General features: G+C 44.6%; 1 protein-coding gene across 3 annotated transcripts in view; it reads left to right on the top strand.

Annotated features, from left to right (window-relative positions):
* The window catches only part of Insr (insulin receptor), a 128871-nt gene that overhangs the window by 69540 nt on the left and 46956 nt on the right, over positions 1–12375 (top strand). For all 3 annotated transcript variants that reach the window (XM_021218779.2, XM_029532315.1, XM_021218778.2), the window contains exons 3-6: positions 815–1136; positions 7602–7750; positions 8945–9089; positions 11618–11832. In XM_021218779.2, coding sequence (XP_021074438.1) covers positions 815–1136; positions 7602–7750; positions 8945–9089; positions 11618–11832 — 831 coding nt within the window. The remainder of the gene's footprint in view (positions 1–814; positions 1137–7601; positions 7751–8944; positions 9090–11617; positions 11833–12375) is intronic.

Below are 12375 nucleotides of genomic sequence, written 5' to 3'. Positions count from 1 at the left end.
AAAAAAAAAAAAAAAAAAAAAAAACCCGCAGGATAGCCAAGACCGTCCTGAACAATAAAAGAATTTTAGGAGGAATCACCATCCCAGATCTCAAGCTATATTACAGAGCAATAAGGACAAAAATCTTCATGGTACTGGTACAGAAACAGACGGGTTAATCAATAAAATTGAATTGAAGACCCCAAAATAAACCCATACAAAAAAAAAAAAAAAAGAAAATATTTCCTTATATGTGTGCATATGAAACATGAACAGGTACATGGGAAGCCCAGAAGAGGGCATTGGATCCCCTGGAGCTGGAGTTAAAAGTGAACCACCTGCTTGTTGTGGGTGTTGGGAACTGAAGGCAAGTCCTTTGCAAGACAAGTGCTGGGTACTATTAAGCCATCCCTCCAGCCATTAGGCAGAGCATGAAAAAAGTCCTTGTGCCCTTGAAGTTATTGCTACTGTATCTATCCTAGACATAGACCTATGGACTATAGGAAACATTATTTAGTCGTGTGTTACATTGTGTCTCCTGCCAAGGACTTGGTTTCTTGGCTTCCTGTAGCAGCCTGAAGTTGATGGTGGTAACTGGCGAATGCAGTGAGTCAGGTCTCCTGCCCTCTCTTCCTCAGGTGTTTGGTTAACTTTTGCCAAGTGTGGAGCTGCTTTGCGGGGGCTACTGTCGTTTCTGTTCACAGAGCAGTCAGGCTCATGCCAAGCGCTGTTTAAGCGTGGCTTTTATTGTTATTATTTTGTTTGGCCATTTGTGCAGACAGAAATTGGACAGAGTCCTTGACCAACTGTTTCTTTTTTTCCTTCTTGTCTCTAGTTTGCCCAACCATCTGTAAGTCACATGGCTGTACAGCTGAAGGCCTGTGCTGCCACAAGGAGTGCCTGGGCAACTGTTCGGAACCTGATGACCCCACCAAGTGTGTGGCCTGTCGCAACTTCTACCTGGATGGTCAGTGTGTGGAGACCTGCCCGCCACCCTACTATCACTTCCAGGACTGGCGCTGTGTGAACTTCAGCTTCTGCCAAGACCTTCACTTCAAATGCAGGAACTCTCGGAAGCCCGGCTGCCACCAATACGTCATTCACAACAACAAGTGCATCCCCGAGTGCCCGTCTGGCTATACCATGAATTCCAGCAAGTGAGTCCTGGATGAGGGGCTGGGGAAGGAATTGGAAGCTGGTGCTATGCTCGAAGAGGCGTAAAGAGGCAGAAGATGTAGCTCTTTTGCTAGATTGCATTCCCTAGCATCAAACACTGGTCTCTCACTAGATCCAGGGCTGGTGGCACATGCCAGTGATCCTGGCATTTGGAAGGTAGAGGCATGAGGATCAGAAGGTTTGAGTCATTCTTGGCTATATAGGGAGTTCAAAGCCAGCCTGAGCTGCATGAGATTCTGTCTCAAAAAAAAAAAAAAAAAAAAAAAAACAAAAAAACAAACAAACAAACAAACAAACAGAAAGAAATACCCTCCTCATCCCTCCTACTCCGAACAAGAAAAAAAAACAACCCTGTGCCAAGCCAGAGTGTGCTGGGTAAGAATGGGCTTGCCGTTGATGACTACCACTTATATTTTTAAAATTCTGTATATGTTCATGTGTGTGGGCCATGTGTATATGCAGATGGGTACATGCACACACGCGTACATGTAATGCACAAAGTGGGTATCTGTGCGGTCATCTGTGTGTGCAGGTGGATGCATGCACCCATGCTTGTATGTGTTCATGCATTATGCGTGTGCATGTGTGTATGAAGGTGGATGTGGATGTGTATATGTGTTCATGTGTGTGAAGGCGGGCATGTGTGTATATGTGTTTATGTGTTCACTTTTATGGAGACGTGTATGCAGATGAGCACATGTGTATTGTTGAGCTCTCGTGTGCACATCTTTGTTTGTGTGTTTGGGCACATGTTGCAGGTGAGTACAGGTGTGTGTATGTCTTCACTTGTGTAGACAGTGGTGTGTGTGTGTGTGTGTGTGTGTGTGTGTGTGTGTGTGTGTGTGTATACCAGTGGTTGATGTTGGATGCTTTCCTCAATCATGCTCCATGTTATTTAGTTTTTAAAATACTTTATTCTTATTTATGTGTACGTATGTATGTATATACAGTGTTTTGTGTGCATGGAGGTGTCTGGGGAGGCCAGTGAGTGCATCAGATCCATCCCTTTGAGCAGAAGTTCCAAGTGAATGGAAGCATGGGTGCTGGAAATGGAACTCGGGTTCTTGGGAAGAGCAGCAAGCTCTCTTGACCCCTGAGCCATGTGCCCAGTCCTCACTTTGGGTTTTGAGAAAAGTTTTCTGTCTAGATCCAGTGCTTGGGCTCCCCGCGTGTCTGCCTCCCCAGCGCTGGGACTGCAGCTGTGAGATTCACCCTGTTTTTTTTTTTATGTGGTGCTGGGGAAGCAAGCCAAGGCCCTCGTGCTTGCACATGCTGTATTTCACCAACTGAGGGATCTCCACACTCTCAGTAGCATTTTTTTGTTGTTGTTGTTTTATACGATTTGTGTCCTGGGCTTTGCCGGAACGTCTCATGTCTGAGTGCTCCACCGAGCGAGCTGAAGATGGAATTTTTTTTTGTTTCACCTTCCTCTTCCTCCTCGGCTCAGTGAGTCACTGTTATACTAGGAAGGTGGCTGTGTACCCCACCTGACCCCGACACAAGCGGGGGCATACTGTCTTAAGGAGGGGAGGCCTTACACCTACATGTGGTTCCAGAGCTTGGCTCTTCTTCCAAGATCAGCACCATCAAGCCGTTCCCTCCCACTTGGGTGAGAAACAGGGTTTTCTCTCTCCTTGGTGGTGTGTCAGGCTACACACACACACACACACACACACACACACACACACACACACACACCAGCTCCACCAGCTCCTTTATTCAGGACCTTGACTTCTTGGATGAGATAGTTTGATGTCTGGGACCTTCACTGAGTTGTTTAAATTTCTCGGTTTTTGTTTTAGGGTTTGAGAAAAGGGAGGGGTTGGGGGGGTGATGTCCAGCAAAGAACAGAAAACCAAATCAGAAACAGACGCACATTGAGAGGCCTTGAGCTGACCTGCTGACGTCAAAATTCTTCCTCTCAGACTTGGGCACTAGCCAAGTAAGTGAGCAAAAGAGTGTTTTGATTTTGGTGGGAAATTTTATTTCCCTGAGTAGAAAGGGCAAGAAGGAAAACAATCTTTATTTTAGCTCCTGTGAACCCTTTTTTTTTTTTTTTTTTAGTGTTTATGAAACCTGAAAGTACAATATGTTTTGTTTTGCTCATTATTTAAGAAAAAAAAAAAAAAAACCAAAGAAACAAAACAGCAAGGATTGTTGGCCCAAATAGACCTCTATAAATCAGTCTGCGTGTTGAATGGTACTTTTAAATTTTTTATTACTTCGAGGGCAGCAGGAGGTTTAGCAGGAAGCTTGGAGAAGCAAACATCATTCTATTCATCCATTTCAGTTTTTAAGAAAGATCAGGGACTGATGTCTTAGAAGACATTGCCTTTAGGGCTGGAGAGATGCCCCACCAGAGAAAGCAGGAGTTCAGATCCTTAGAGTCCACTCCAGGGTGCGTGTTGGCCCACTTGTAATTCCAGCCTTGGAAGGTGGACACAGGGGTTCCCAGAGCAGGTTGGCTATCTACATTAGCTAAATTGATGAGCTCTGAGTTCAGATGAGGGAGTCCTACCTACCTCAGTCTATAAGGTGGAGTGTAAAGGTGCTTGCCACCAAGCTTAACATTCTGAGTTTGAAACCTTAGGACCCATAGAAGGAAAAAGCTGACCTCCAAAGTTTGTCCTCTGACCTGCATACTACAGGCATACTACAGGATGTGATGTGTACATGGCCACACAGTTTTTTACATTACATTATACACACACACACACAGTCACACAAGTCTCTCTCTCACACACACACACAGTCACATACACATAAACACAGTCACACACACACACACACACACAAATCAATCAATCTATCTATCTATCTATCTATCTATCTATCTATCTATCTATCTATCATCTATAGATGATAGAGAACAATCGAGGAGGATATCCAACATCATCTGTGGACCTCCACATGGGCACACATGCTTACATAATAACATATAATATCCATTCTAAAGAAGAAAAAGATGTTGGCTTTAAATAATAGGCATTTTTTTTAATGCTCACTAAAACCATAATGATGACTCTCTGCACATTGTCCAGGTGTGAGTGTCTGTATTTATTCCTAGCTCCTGTAGGAGGAAGCTTCTCTGATGATGACCAAGAGAGACACTGATCTATGAGTATGAAATAATGTCTTTAAGAGTCATGTTGTTGCTATATTCCTTTAGTAGAACAATAGTATTGGCTTTCCCATGGGTCCATAGCCCATCTATTCTTAGATTCTTGGCCACCTTAGCAGTATCAGGCGTGGGTTCTTTTTCATGGAATGGGCCTAACCAGATAGTGGTTGGTTGCTCCACAACTTTTAAGCCACTATTGCATCAAGGTATCATGCAGGCAAGTCACTGTAGATCGAAGGGTTTGTTGCTTGGTTGGTGTTTATCTTTGTCCTCTAGTAGCGTGCAGAGTACCTTCCAGTACCATGAGCCATTGCGAGCAAGAGTAAGGCTCTAAGAAAGCACCAGCTCGACTTTCCCGTGTCTAATGAGATACAGTGCTGCTGCCTTCAACAGTAGGTCTTTACCATCAGTTTGTGGAGAACAACCAATAGCCTTATTGGCAATATCCTGAGTTGTTTGGGAGTTTCTTTGAGGGCCCCTTCCTTTGTCTAACAACTCGATTGGAAGTAACTGATTCCTGTCCCTGGAGGTTTTACTTGGTGGCTACAAATGTGTAGGTGGGTCTTCATCTCCTTGTTGTTTGGTGATTCCAAATTACAAGATCTAAAGATTTAAAAATAATAAAACCAAAAGATTTATTTATGTAATGCATTTGAAGACGTGTCCATTGTAGTAGGTTTCCTTATGACCCCTCCAATTTTTCTTAGTGCTAGCTGTTCCCCCCCTGTATTCTCTCTTGCCCTCCTCTTCCCTTCCCCTCCTCTTGAATCTTTTTGTCCCAGCTTCTTTCCCCCTCTATCCCCAATCCATAATTATATATTCCGTTTTCCCTTCCTTCAGAGATCCTCCCCTACCCCCTAGTTACTTCTCTATACCTCTGTGGTTATACTTTTTTTCTATCTAAGGGTTAACAGTTAAACTCAGACTTGCAATGTCCGCAGTGTTGTCTGTTTGGATCCTTCAAGTGCTGGGAATTTTTGCGTATTTTATTTATGCATGTATTTATTTATGGGAGAGGAAACCAAATCGAACATGCAAAGCTCTGAGGATAACTTGGGAGCTCTTTTCTTTCACCGTGTGGGTCCTGGGGATTGAATTCAGCTTTGAGGTAAGCACCTTTACCTAATGAGCCATCTCATCACTAGAATGTTGTAACTATGTGTGCGTATTCCCCACACCCACCAGGGGCCAACTATGTAACCTGATGGTTGAGCCTTTTCATATTCTGTGTCCTCTAGGAAGAGCAGAGGCAGGTAAAGAGTCAGGCTTCCAAGCCTGGGGAACTGGGGAATTAGCTCCAATAGCAGGCAAATACAGAGACCTGAGTTCAGAAATGCACACACTTTCCTTTTGGAAGCCTGGGCCTGGTGGCATGCACTTATGACCTCTGTGCTGGGAAGGAAACAGGGCGATCCCTGGAGTTCCCTGGCCAGCCAGCCACACAGCAAGTTCCATGTTCAATGAGAGATTCTATCTCAAAGTTGACCTCTGACCTCCACAAAGGTGTGTATGTACCCCCAACCCACACACACACACACACACACACACACACACACACACACGCACGCACGCACGCACGCGCGTGCACCTACACATGCATATGAACATAGAATTCTATCATGTGATCAATGATTCTATCAACCATGCTTAGAGACTCCAAGACAAACTTTGTAGGACTAGTGAAATGACAGAGTTGGTAAAATGTTGACTTCAGTTTGATCCCTAGCACCCTTGGAAAAAGTGGGGCATGGGGGGGGTCTGTGCTTGTCATAACCAGCACTGGAGAGATGCGGTGCTGTCAGGTCTGCCCTGTGCAGGAAACAAAGGAAGTTTCTTATGCAAGGAAAGGGATTGTGTATGTGTGTGTGTGTGCCCTTGCTTGTGTGTGTGCAGCTATGTGTGAGTGGGTGTAGGGAGATCAGGGGACAACCTCAGATATTATTCTCAGAATTTCGCCTACTTCCTTTGTGACAGGGTCTCTCAGTGGTCCTGAGCCTGACCTATTAGGCTAGGCTAGCAAACCCCAGGATTCTCTCTCCTTCCTCAGTACGAGTCTTACCAATAGCGAACAGTATTTCATATTTCTAAGAAAACCTTTCATTGCGCATGTATTTATTTTTATGTGCGTGTGTGTGTGTGTGTGTGTGTGTGTGTACACGTGGTTAGTATGTGATGCTCAGTTCTCAGAACTCTCTTTCCTTCTTTCATTTTGTCGGGCCCAGGGATTGAACTCAGGCCGTCAGGCTTGGCTGCAAGCAGAATCCTTTACCCAATGAGCTGTCTTTCCAGCCAATGCCTGACATTTTTAGGTGGGTTATAGGGGTTCAACTGAGGTTCTCATACTTGTGAGGTGAATACTCCACGACTGAACACTCTCTCAAACCCCGGGCAATGAATTTTAAGGGGATAATTGGCTATTTTAAGACTGTAGGAGCAAGCTGACAATGTCTGGGAATATTTTTGGTTGTGGTAATTTGGAAATGAGATGCTGCTGGTATTGAGCACCGCTTGGGAATTCAGCTCTGCATCCTATACTGCCCACGGGTGCCTCATTATCACTGTGAAGACATACTTGGTGTCAAATATTTGAAATACTATATTAGTGAGCTTTCTTTTGCTGTGATAAAACACTGTGACCAAAGGCAGCTCAGAGGAGGACAAGGTTTGTTTCAGCTTATACTGCTTGGTCACAGTCACTAAGGGAGGTCAAGTAGAAACATGAAGCTGAAACTGTAAGACAGAGTTTCTTAACCTTCCTAACACGACCCTTTCATACAGATCCTCATGCTGTAGTGACCTATAACCGTAAAATTACTTATCTACTACTTCATAACTGTAATTTTGCTACTGTTATGAATCCTAATATTAATATCTGATGGGCAGGATCTCTATGTGACCAGCAGAGGGGTAGCAATGCTCAGGTTGAGAACCACTGCCATAGAGCAATGATGCTAGCTGACTCGGTGTCTAGCTCATGTGCAGCTAGCGTTCTCAGATAGACCAAGCCCACCTGCCTTGGAAATGGCCACCCACAGTGGGCTGGACCCTTCCCCATCAATCAACAATCAAGACAACTCCCCACAGTATAGTCAGGGACCAATCTGACTTAGGTAATTCCTCAACTGAGACCCCCTCATGATGACTCCAGGCTATGTCCTGCTGACAGTTAAAGCTAGCTAGCTCAAGTCCTGAGCTCAGCACATCCGCTTTAGAGTAACAGACTGAGGTTGCCACTGGGTTCCTGTGAAGCATGCTGTCTTCCAAATGACAGGGCGAGGGGACCCTGTGTACCTCATTGATCTCTTTATCCCTGCTCCACTCTCAGCTTGATGTGCACCCCATGTCTGGGACCCTGCCCTAAGGTCTGCCAAATCCTCGAAGGTGAGAAGACCATCGATTCTGTGACATCTGCCCAGGAGCTCCGAGGCTGCACTGTGATCAACGGCAGCCTGATCATCAACATCCGAGGGGGCAGTGAGTATTTTGGAGCGTCCCCCACTTCCTATGAGCTGTGAGCAGGGAAGTGCACAGCTCAGGGTATTCCATACATTCCCCTTTCAACTTTCATGGCCATATTCACTTTGGTCCTGTGGTCTCAGCTATTCAGGAGGCTGAGGCAGGAGGATTGCTTTAATTTAGCAAGCTCATTCCAGCCCGGATGACATAATCTTGTCCAAAGAAACAAAACAACATAACATGCAAAGTGACACATCCTTCACTGGCCCCTAAGTGGGAGACTCATATCAGGAGTTGCCTCAAAATCCAAAATGAAAATTTTATGGTTCTACCTCTGCCTGAAATTCTTGTTTTGCAATCTGCAGCAGGAATCTGTATTCTTTATATTTTATGTGTATGAGTGTTTTGTCTGGGTTTATGTATATACATGGCATATATGAGGTGTCTACAAAAAAAGAGGGTATGTAATACCATGGAACTGCAGTTAGAGATGATTATGAATTACCATGTGGATGTGGGAACTGGACCCAGGTCCTCTGTGATAGCAACCAATTCTCTTCATTAATTCTGGGCCATCTCTACAGCCCCAGGGATCTCTTCTCACTAATATGCACCAGGTCTGCTGGTGTACACTTGCTATCCTCAAGAGATGGAGGTAGAAGAAGTTCAAGTGTGAGTTTGAAGTCAGCCTAGACGACATGAGACCCCATGTCAAAGAAATAAATAAATAAAGCCTCTAAACTATCAAAACGAAACAGAAACCTTTGCTCTGGGTAGTGCTAAGGTGGGTGGAGTGCTTGCTCAGCATTCATGGATTCCCGGGCTTCAGTCCTCCATACCAAGTCACGATGGCATACTGGCGAAATAATCACAGCACCGGGAGAATGTAGAGACAGCAAGATCAGAAGTTCAAAGCTACCTTTGGGTGAAGAAGTAGATTTGAAGCAAACTTGGGCAACATGACACTTTGTTTCAAAAATAGAAATAAATAAAATAAAAGCAAACATGCCGTATTGTAGATTTGTTTTAAACTCACCACATAGCCATAGATGACTTTTAACTCCCAATTCTTCTCCTACCTTCACATCCTGAGTGCTGGGATAACAGGTTTGCAGGAGTGTGTGTGTGTGTGTGTGTGTGTGTGTGTGTGTGTGTGTGTGTGTGTCTGTCTGTCTTCTGTAAACACTCATGGGCATTTCTTCCTTTTTGCAGACAACCTGGCAGCTGAGCTGGAGGCTAACCTTGGCCTCATTGAAGAAATTTCGGGGTTTCTAAAGATCCGCCGCTCCTATGCTCTGGTATCACTTTCTTTCTTCAGGAAGCTGCATCTGATTCGAGGAGAGACCTTGGAAATTGGGTACGTGAGCCTGATCGTGTTTGAGTCTGACAACCAAGAAACCATGAGTTAGGAGAACAACGCAGGGATGGCTCTCTGGACAAACTGCTTACTGTGCAACATTAAGACCTGAATTTGATCACAGGTTTAGAAAAAAAGGCGGGCCTAGTATTATTGGGGACACAGAGCCAGGTGGGTCCCCGGGGCTTCCTGGCTAGTCAATCCTTTCCCGTTTATCAGATTTGAGGCCAGTGAGAGACCCTGACTCAGAAAACCAGGGTGGATCAGGCCTAAGGAGTGGCAGCCAGGTTTTCCTCTGTCCCCACACTTGTGAACACTCTCATGCACAGGCATGTGTGAGTGCGTGCAAACACACACACATAAGAACTTAGGGCTTTTGTTTTTTTATACTCCAACTGAACCAAAATGAAGCATCTGTTGGCTGGACTTTCTGGAAACAACCAGAGTTGTCCAGTAGAATTATTATATGTCATAAATGAGACTTTCAGTGTTCCAGGGCCCATCTTAACACTTACCTAGCCCATTATGTCTCAAATGTTCACATTTAGAATCATTAATTAAAACAACCCAGAATTTTTTCATCTTTCCTTTTGTGGTACCTCTTTGAAAATCTATCTATCTACCATTCTATCTATCTATCTATCTATCTATCTATCTATCTATCTATCTATCTATCTATCTATCAGATCAAGACTCATTTTCATTTAGCCCAGGCTAGCCTTGAACTTGCTCTGATGACCTTGAACTTCTGATCCTTCTGCTTATATCTCCTGGAGTATACAGTGATGGGATGGAATTCATGGCCTTTGAGTACTAGGCAAGCACTGTGCAAACCAGGCTATATCTCCAGTGCTTTTTTTCTACCTCTTTCAAGGCAGTTTAGAACTATTAGCCTGTTCACATGGTACACAAGGTATGACTTCTGTGTCTCTTGTGGAGGTCCAGGTTCTTTCCTTACTCATCACTTGCTAGTAGGCTGCTAGTTGTTTCAAAACACAGCTCTAATAAAACTCATCAAGAATATATAAAACCTTGAGCTCTGTTATGCCCATAGGAATTGTGTAACCTAGAGTCAGTCTTTCTTTCTTCCTTCCCTCCCTCCCTCCTTTCTCTCTCCCTTTCTTCCTTCCTTTCTCTCTCTTTCTCTCTCTCCCTTCCCTCCCCCTCCCTCTTTCTCCCCCTCTTTTCTTTTCTTTTCTTTTCTTTTCTTTTCTTTTCTTTTCTTTTCTTTTCTTTCTTTCTTTCTTTCTTTCTTTCTTTCTTTCTTTCTTTCTTTCTTTCTTCTTTCTCCCACCTCTTCCTCTTCCTTCTTCCTCTTCTTCTTTCTTTTCCTTCCTCTTCCTGCTCTTCCTCCTCTCTTCTTCCGCCTCTTCTTTCTCCTTTCTTCCTCCTCTTTCCTTCTCTTCCTCCTCCTCCTCCTCCTCCTTCTTTCTCTTCCTTCTTTCTTCTGCTTTCTTCATCTTTCCTTTTTCTTTCTCCTTCCTCCTCCTCTCTTTCTTCTTTTCTTCCTTCTTCCTACTCTTCCTCCTTTTTTCTTCCTCCTCTTCCTCCTACTTTCTTCCTCTTCTTTCTTCCTTCTTCTGCCTCCTTCTTCCTCCTCCTCCTTTCCCCTTCTCCTTCTTTGTCTTCTTCTTCCTCCTCCTCCTCCTCCTCCTCTTTCTTCCTCCTCCTCCTCCTGCTTCTGCTCCTTCTCCTTCCTCCTCCTTCCAGAGAAGGATATAACATATTCATGATCTTGATTTAGTATACAGTAGACTCAAGGGTTCATTTTATTGCAGCTCCTGGGCATTTCCTCAAACCTTCTAGGTAAAGAACACTATTTTGCTCTTTCCTTGGGTTCAGGTCATATGGTTGTGTCTTGAATTTTCTCTCCTTCCAAGCCCAGTCTGACCCCCACCCCTGTTCCCCCATCTGCCCCCCCTCTTCCTCCTCCTCCTCCTCCTCCTCCTCCTCTGCTTCTGCTTTCTTCTCCAGCTCCTTCTTTTCTTCTCTCTCTTATTTTGCCATACCAAGGATTGTATCAAGTACTTGGTACATGCTAAGTAAGCCCTCTTACCATTGTGGAGTGGGGGATTCTAGGCAGGGTCAGGGTCTCTACTACTGAGCTATATCTCAGGCCCTCACTGGAGGATTCTAGTTAGGTACACTACTCCTGACCTATGCCCTCAGTTCTCACTGGGAGATTCTAGGCAGGGGCTCCATCCCTTAACCACACTCCCAGTCTCTTATTGGGGAATTCTAGGAGAGTATTCTACACTCCATGAAAACAACTTCTTTGTTCTCTATATTCCCAAAGATTTTTTTTGTGTGTGTCTGTACGTAGAATGTATTTTGATCATACCCAGCCTCCATGCATTCCTCGTATTCCACATAGACCCACCCCACCCCACCCCACCCCCAACTCCCTCTCAAGTTCATTTCTTCTTTTTTAAAATAAAATTACAACTCACTTAGTGCACTCTGTGGCACCTGCCATCCTGGAACTAAGAACATTGGTTTTGAGTGACTAGTTGTGTGTGTCTCTGTAGGAACTATTCTTTCTATGCCTTGGACAACCAGAACCTGAGGCAACTCTGGGACTGGAGCAAACACAACCTCACCATCACTCAGGGCAAGCTCTTCTTCCATTACAACCCGAAACTCTGCTTGTCTGAAATTCACAAGATGGAAGAAGTCTCCGGAACTAAGGGCCGCCAGGAGAGGAACGACATTGCCCTGAAGACCAATGGGGACCAGGCATCGTGTAAGTTGCTTCATTATTATGTACCTAGCAGCTGCCCCCAGGGTCCCCTCTGGCAGCCACTACCCTAGCTGCCAGGAGGGTGCTATTGTTTGTTGAGCTATAGCTTTCTGTGAGAGGAGCTTTAAAATCCAAAAGGCAGGTATGTAGATGTGTGTATCTGTGCATGTATGTGCATGTGTGTATGTGTGTTTATGGATAGACGTCCATGTGTCTCTGGAGGCCAACCTCAAGTATCATTCCCTGAACACCATCCACTATTTTTCTTTTGCTAGATTTTTTTGTTTGTTTGTTTAGAACCCAACAGTAGGCTTTATAGGTTGTGTAAGAACCACAGGTATATATCTTTCCTATTTTTTTCAGAGCTGAGGATAGAAGGGTCCTATTGCTGTGAAGAGACATGTGACCAAGGCAATTGTTATAAAGAGAAACATTTAACTGGGACTGGCGGGGGCTGGTGAGATGGCTCAGTGGGTAAGAGCACCCGACTGCTCTTCCAAAGGTCCGGAGTTCAAATCCCAGCAACCACATGGTGGCTCATAACCA

Source organism: Mus pahari, chromosome 19 (assembly GCF_900095145.1).
Source record: "Mus pahari chromosome 19, PAHARI_EIJ_v1.1, whole genome shotgun sequence".
NCBI classification, from domain to species: domain Eukaryota; kingdom Metazoa; phylum Chordata; class Mammalia; order Rodentia; family Muridae; genus Mus; species Mus pahari.
Note: the sequence above shows the minus strand (reverse complement) of the source record. Positions and strands in the feature narration are given on the sequence as shown.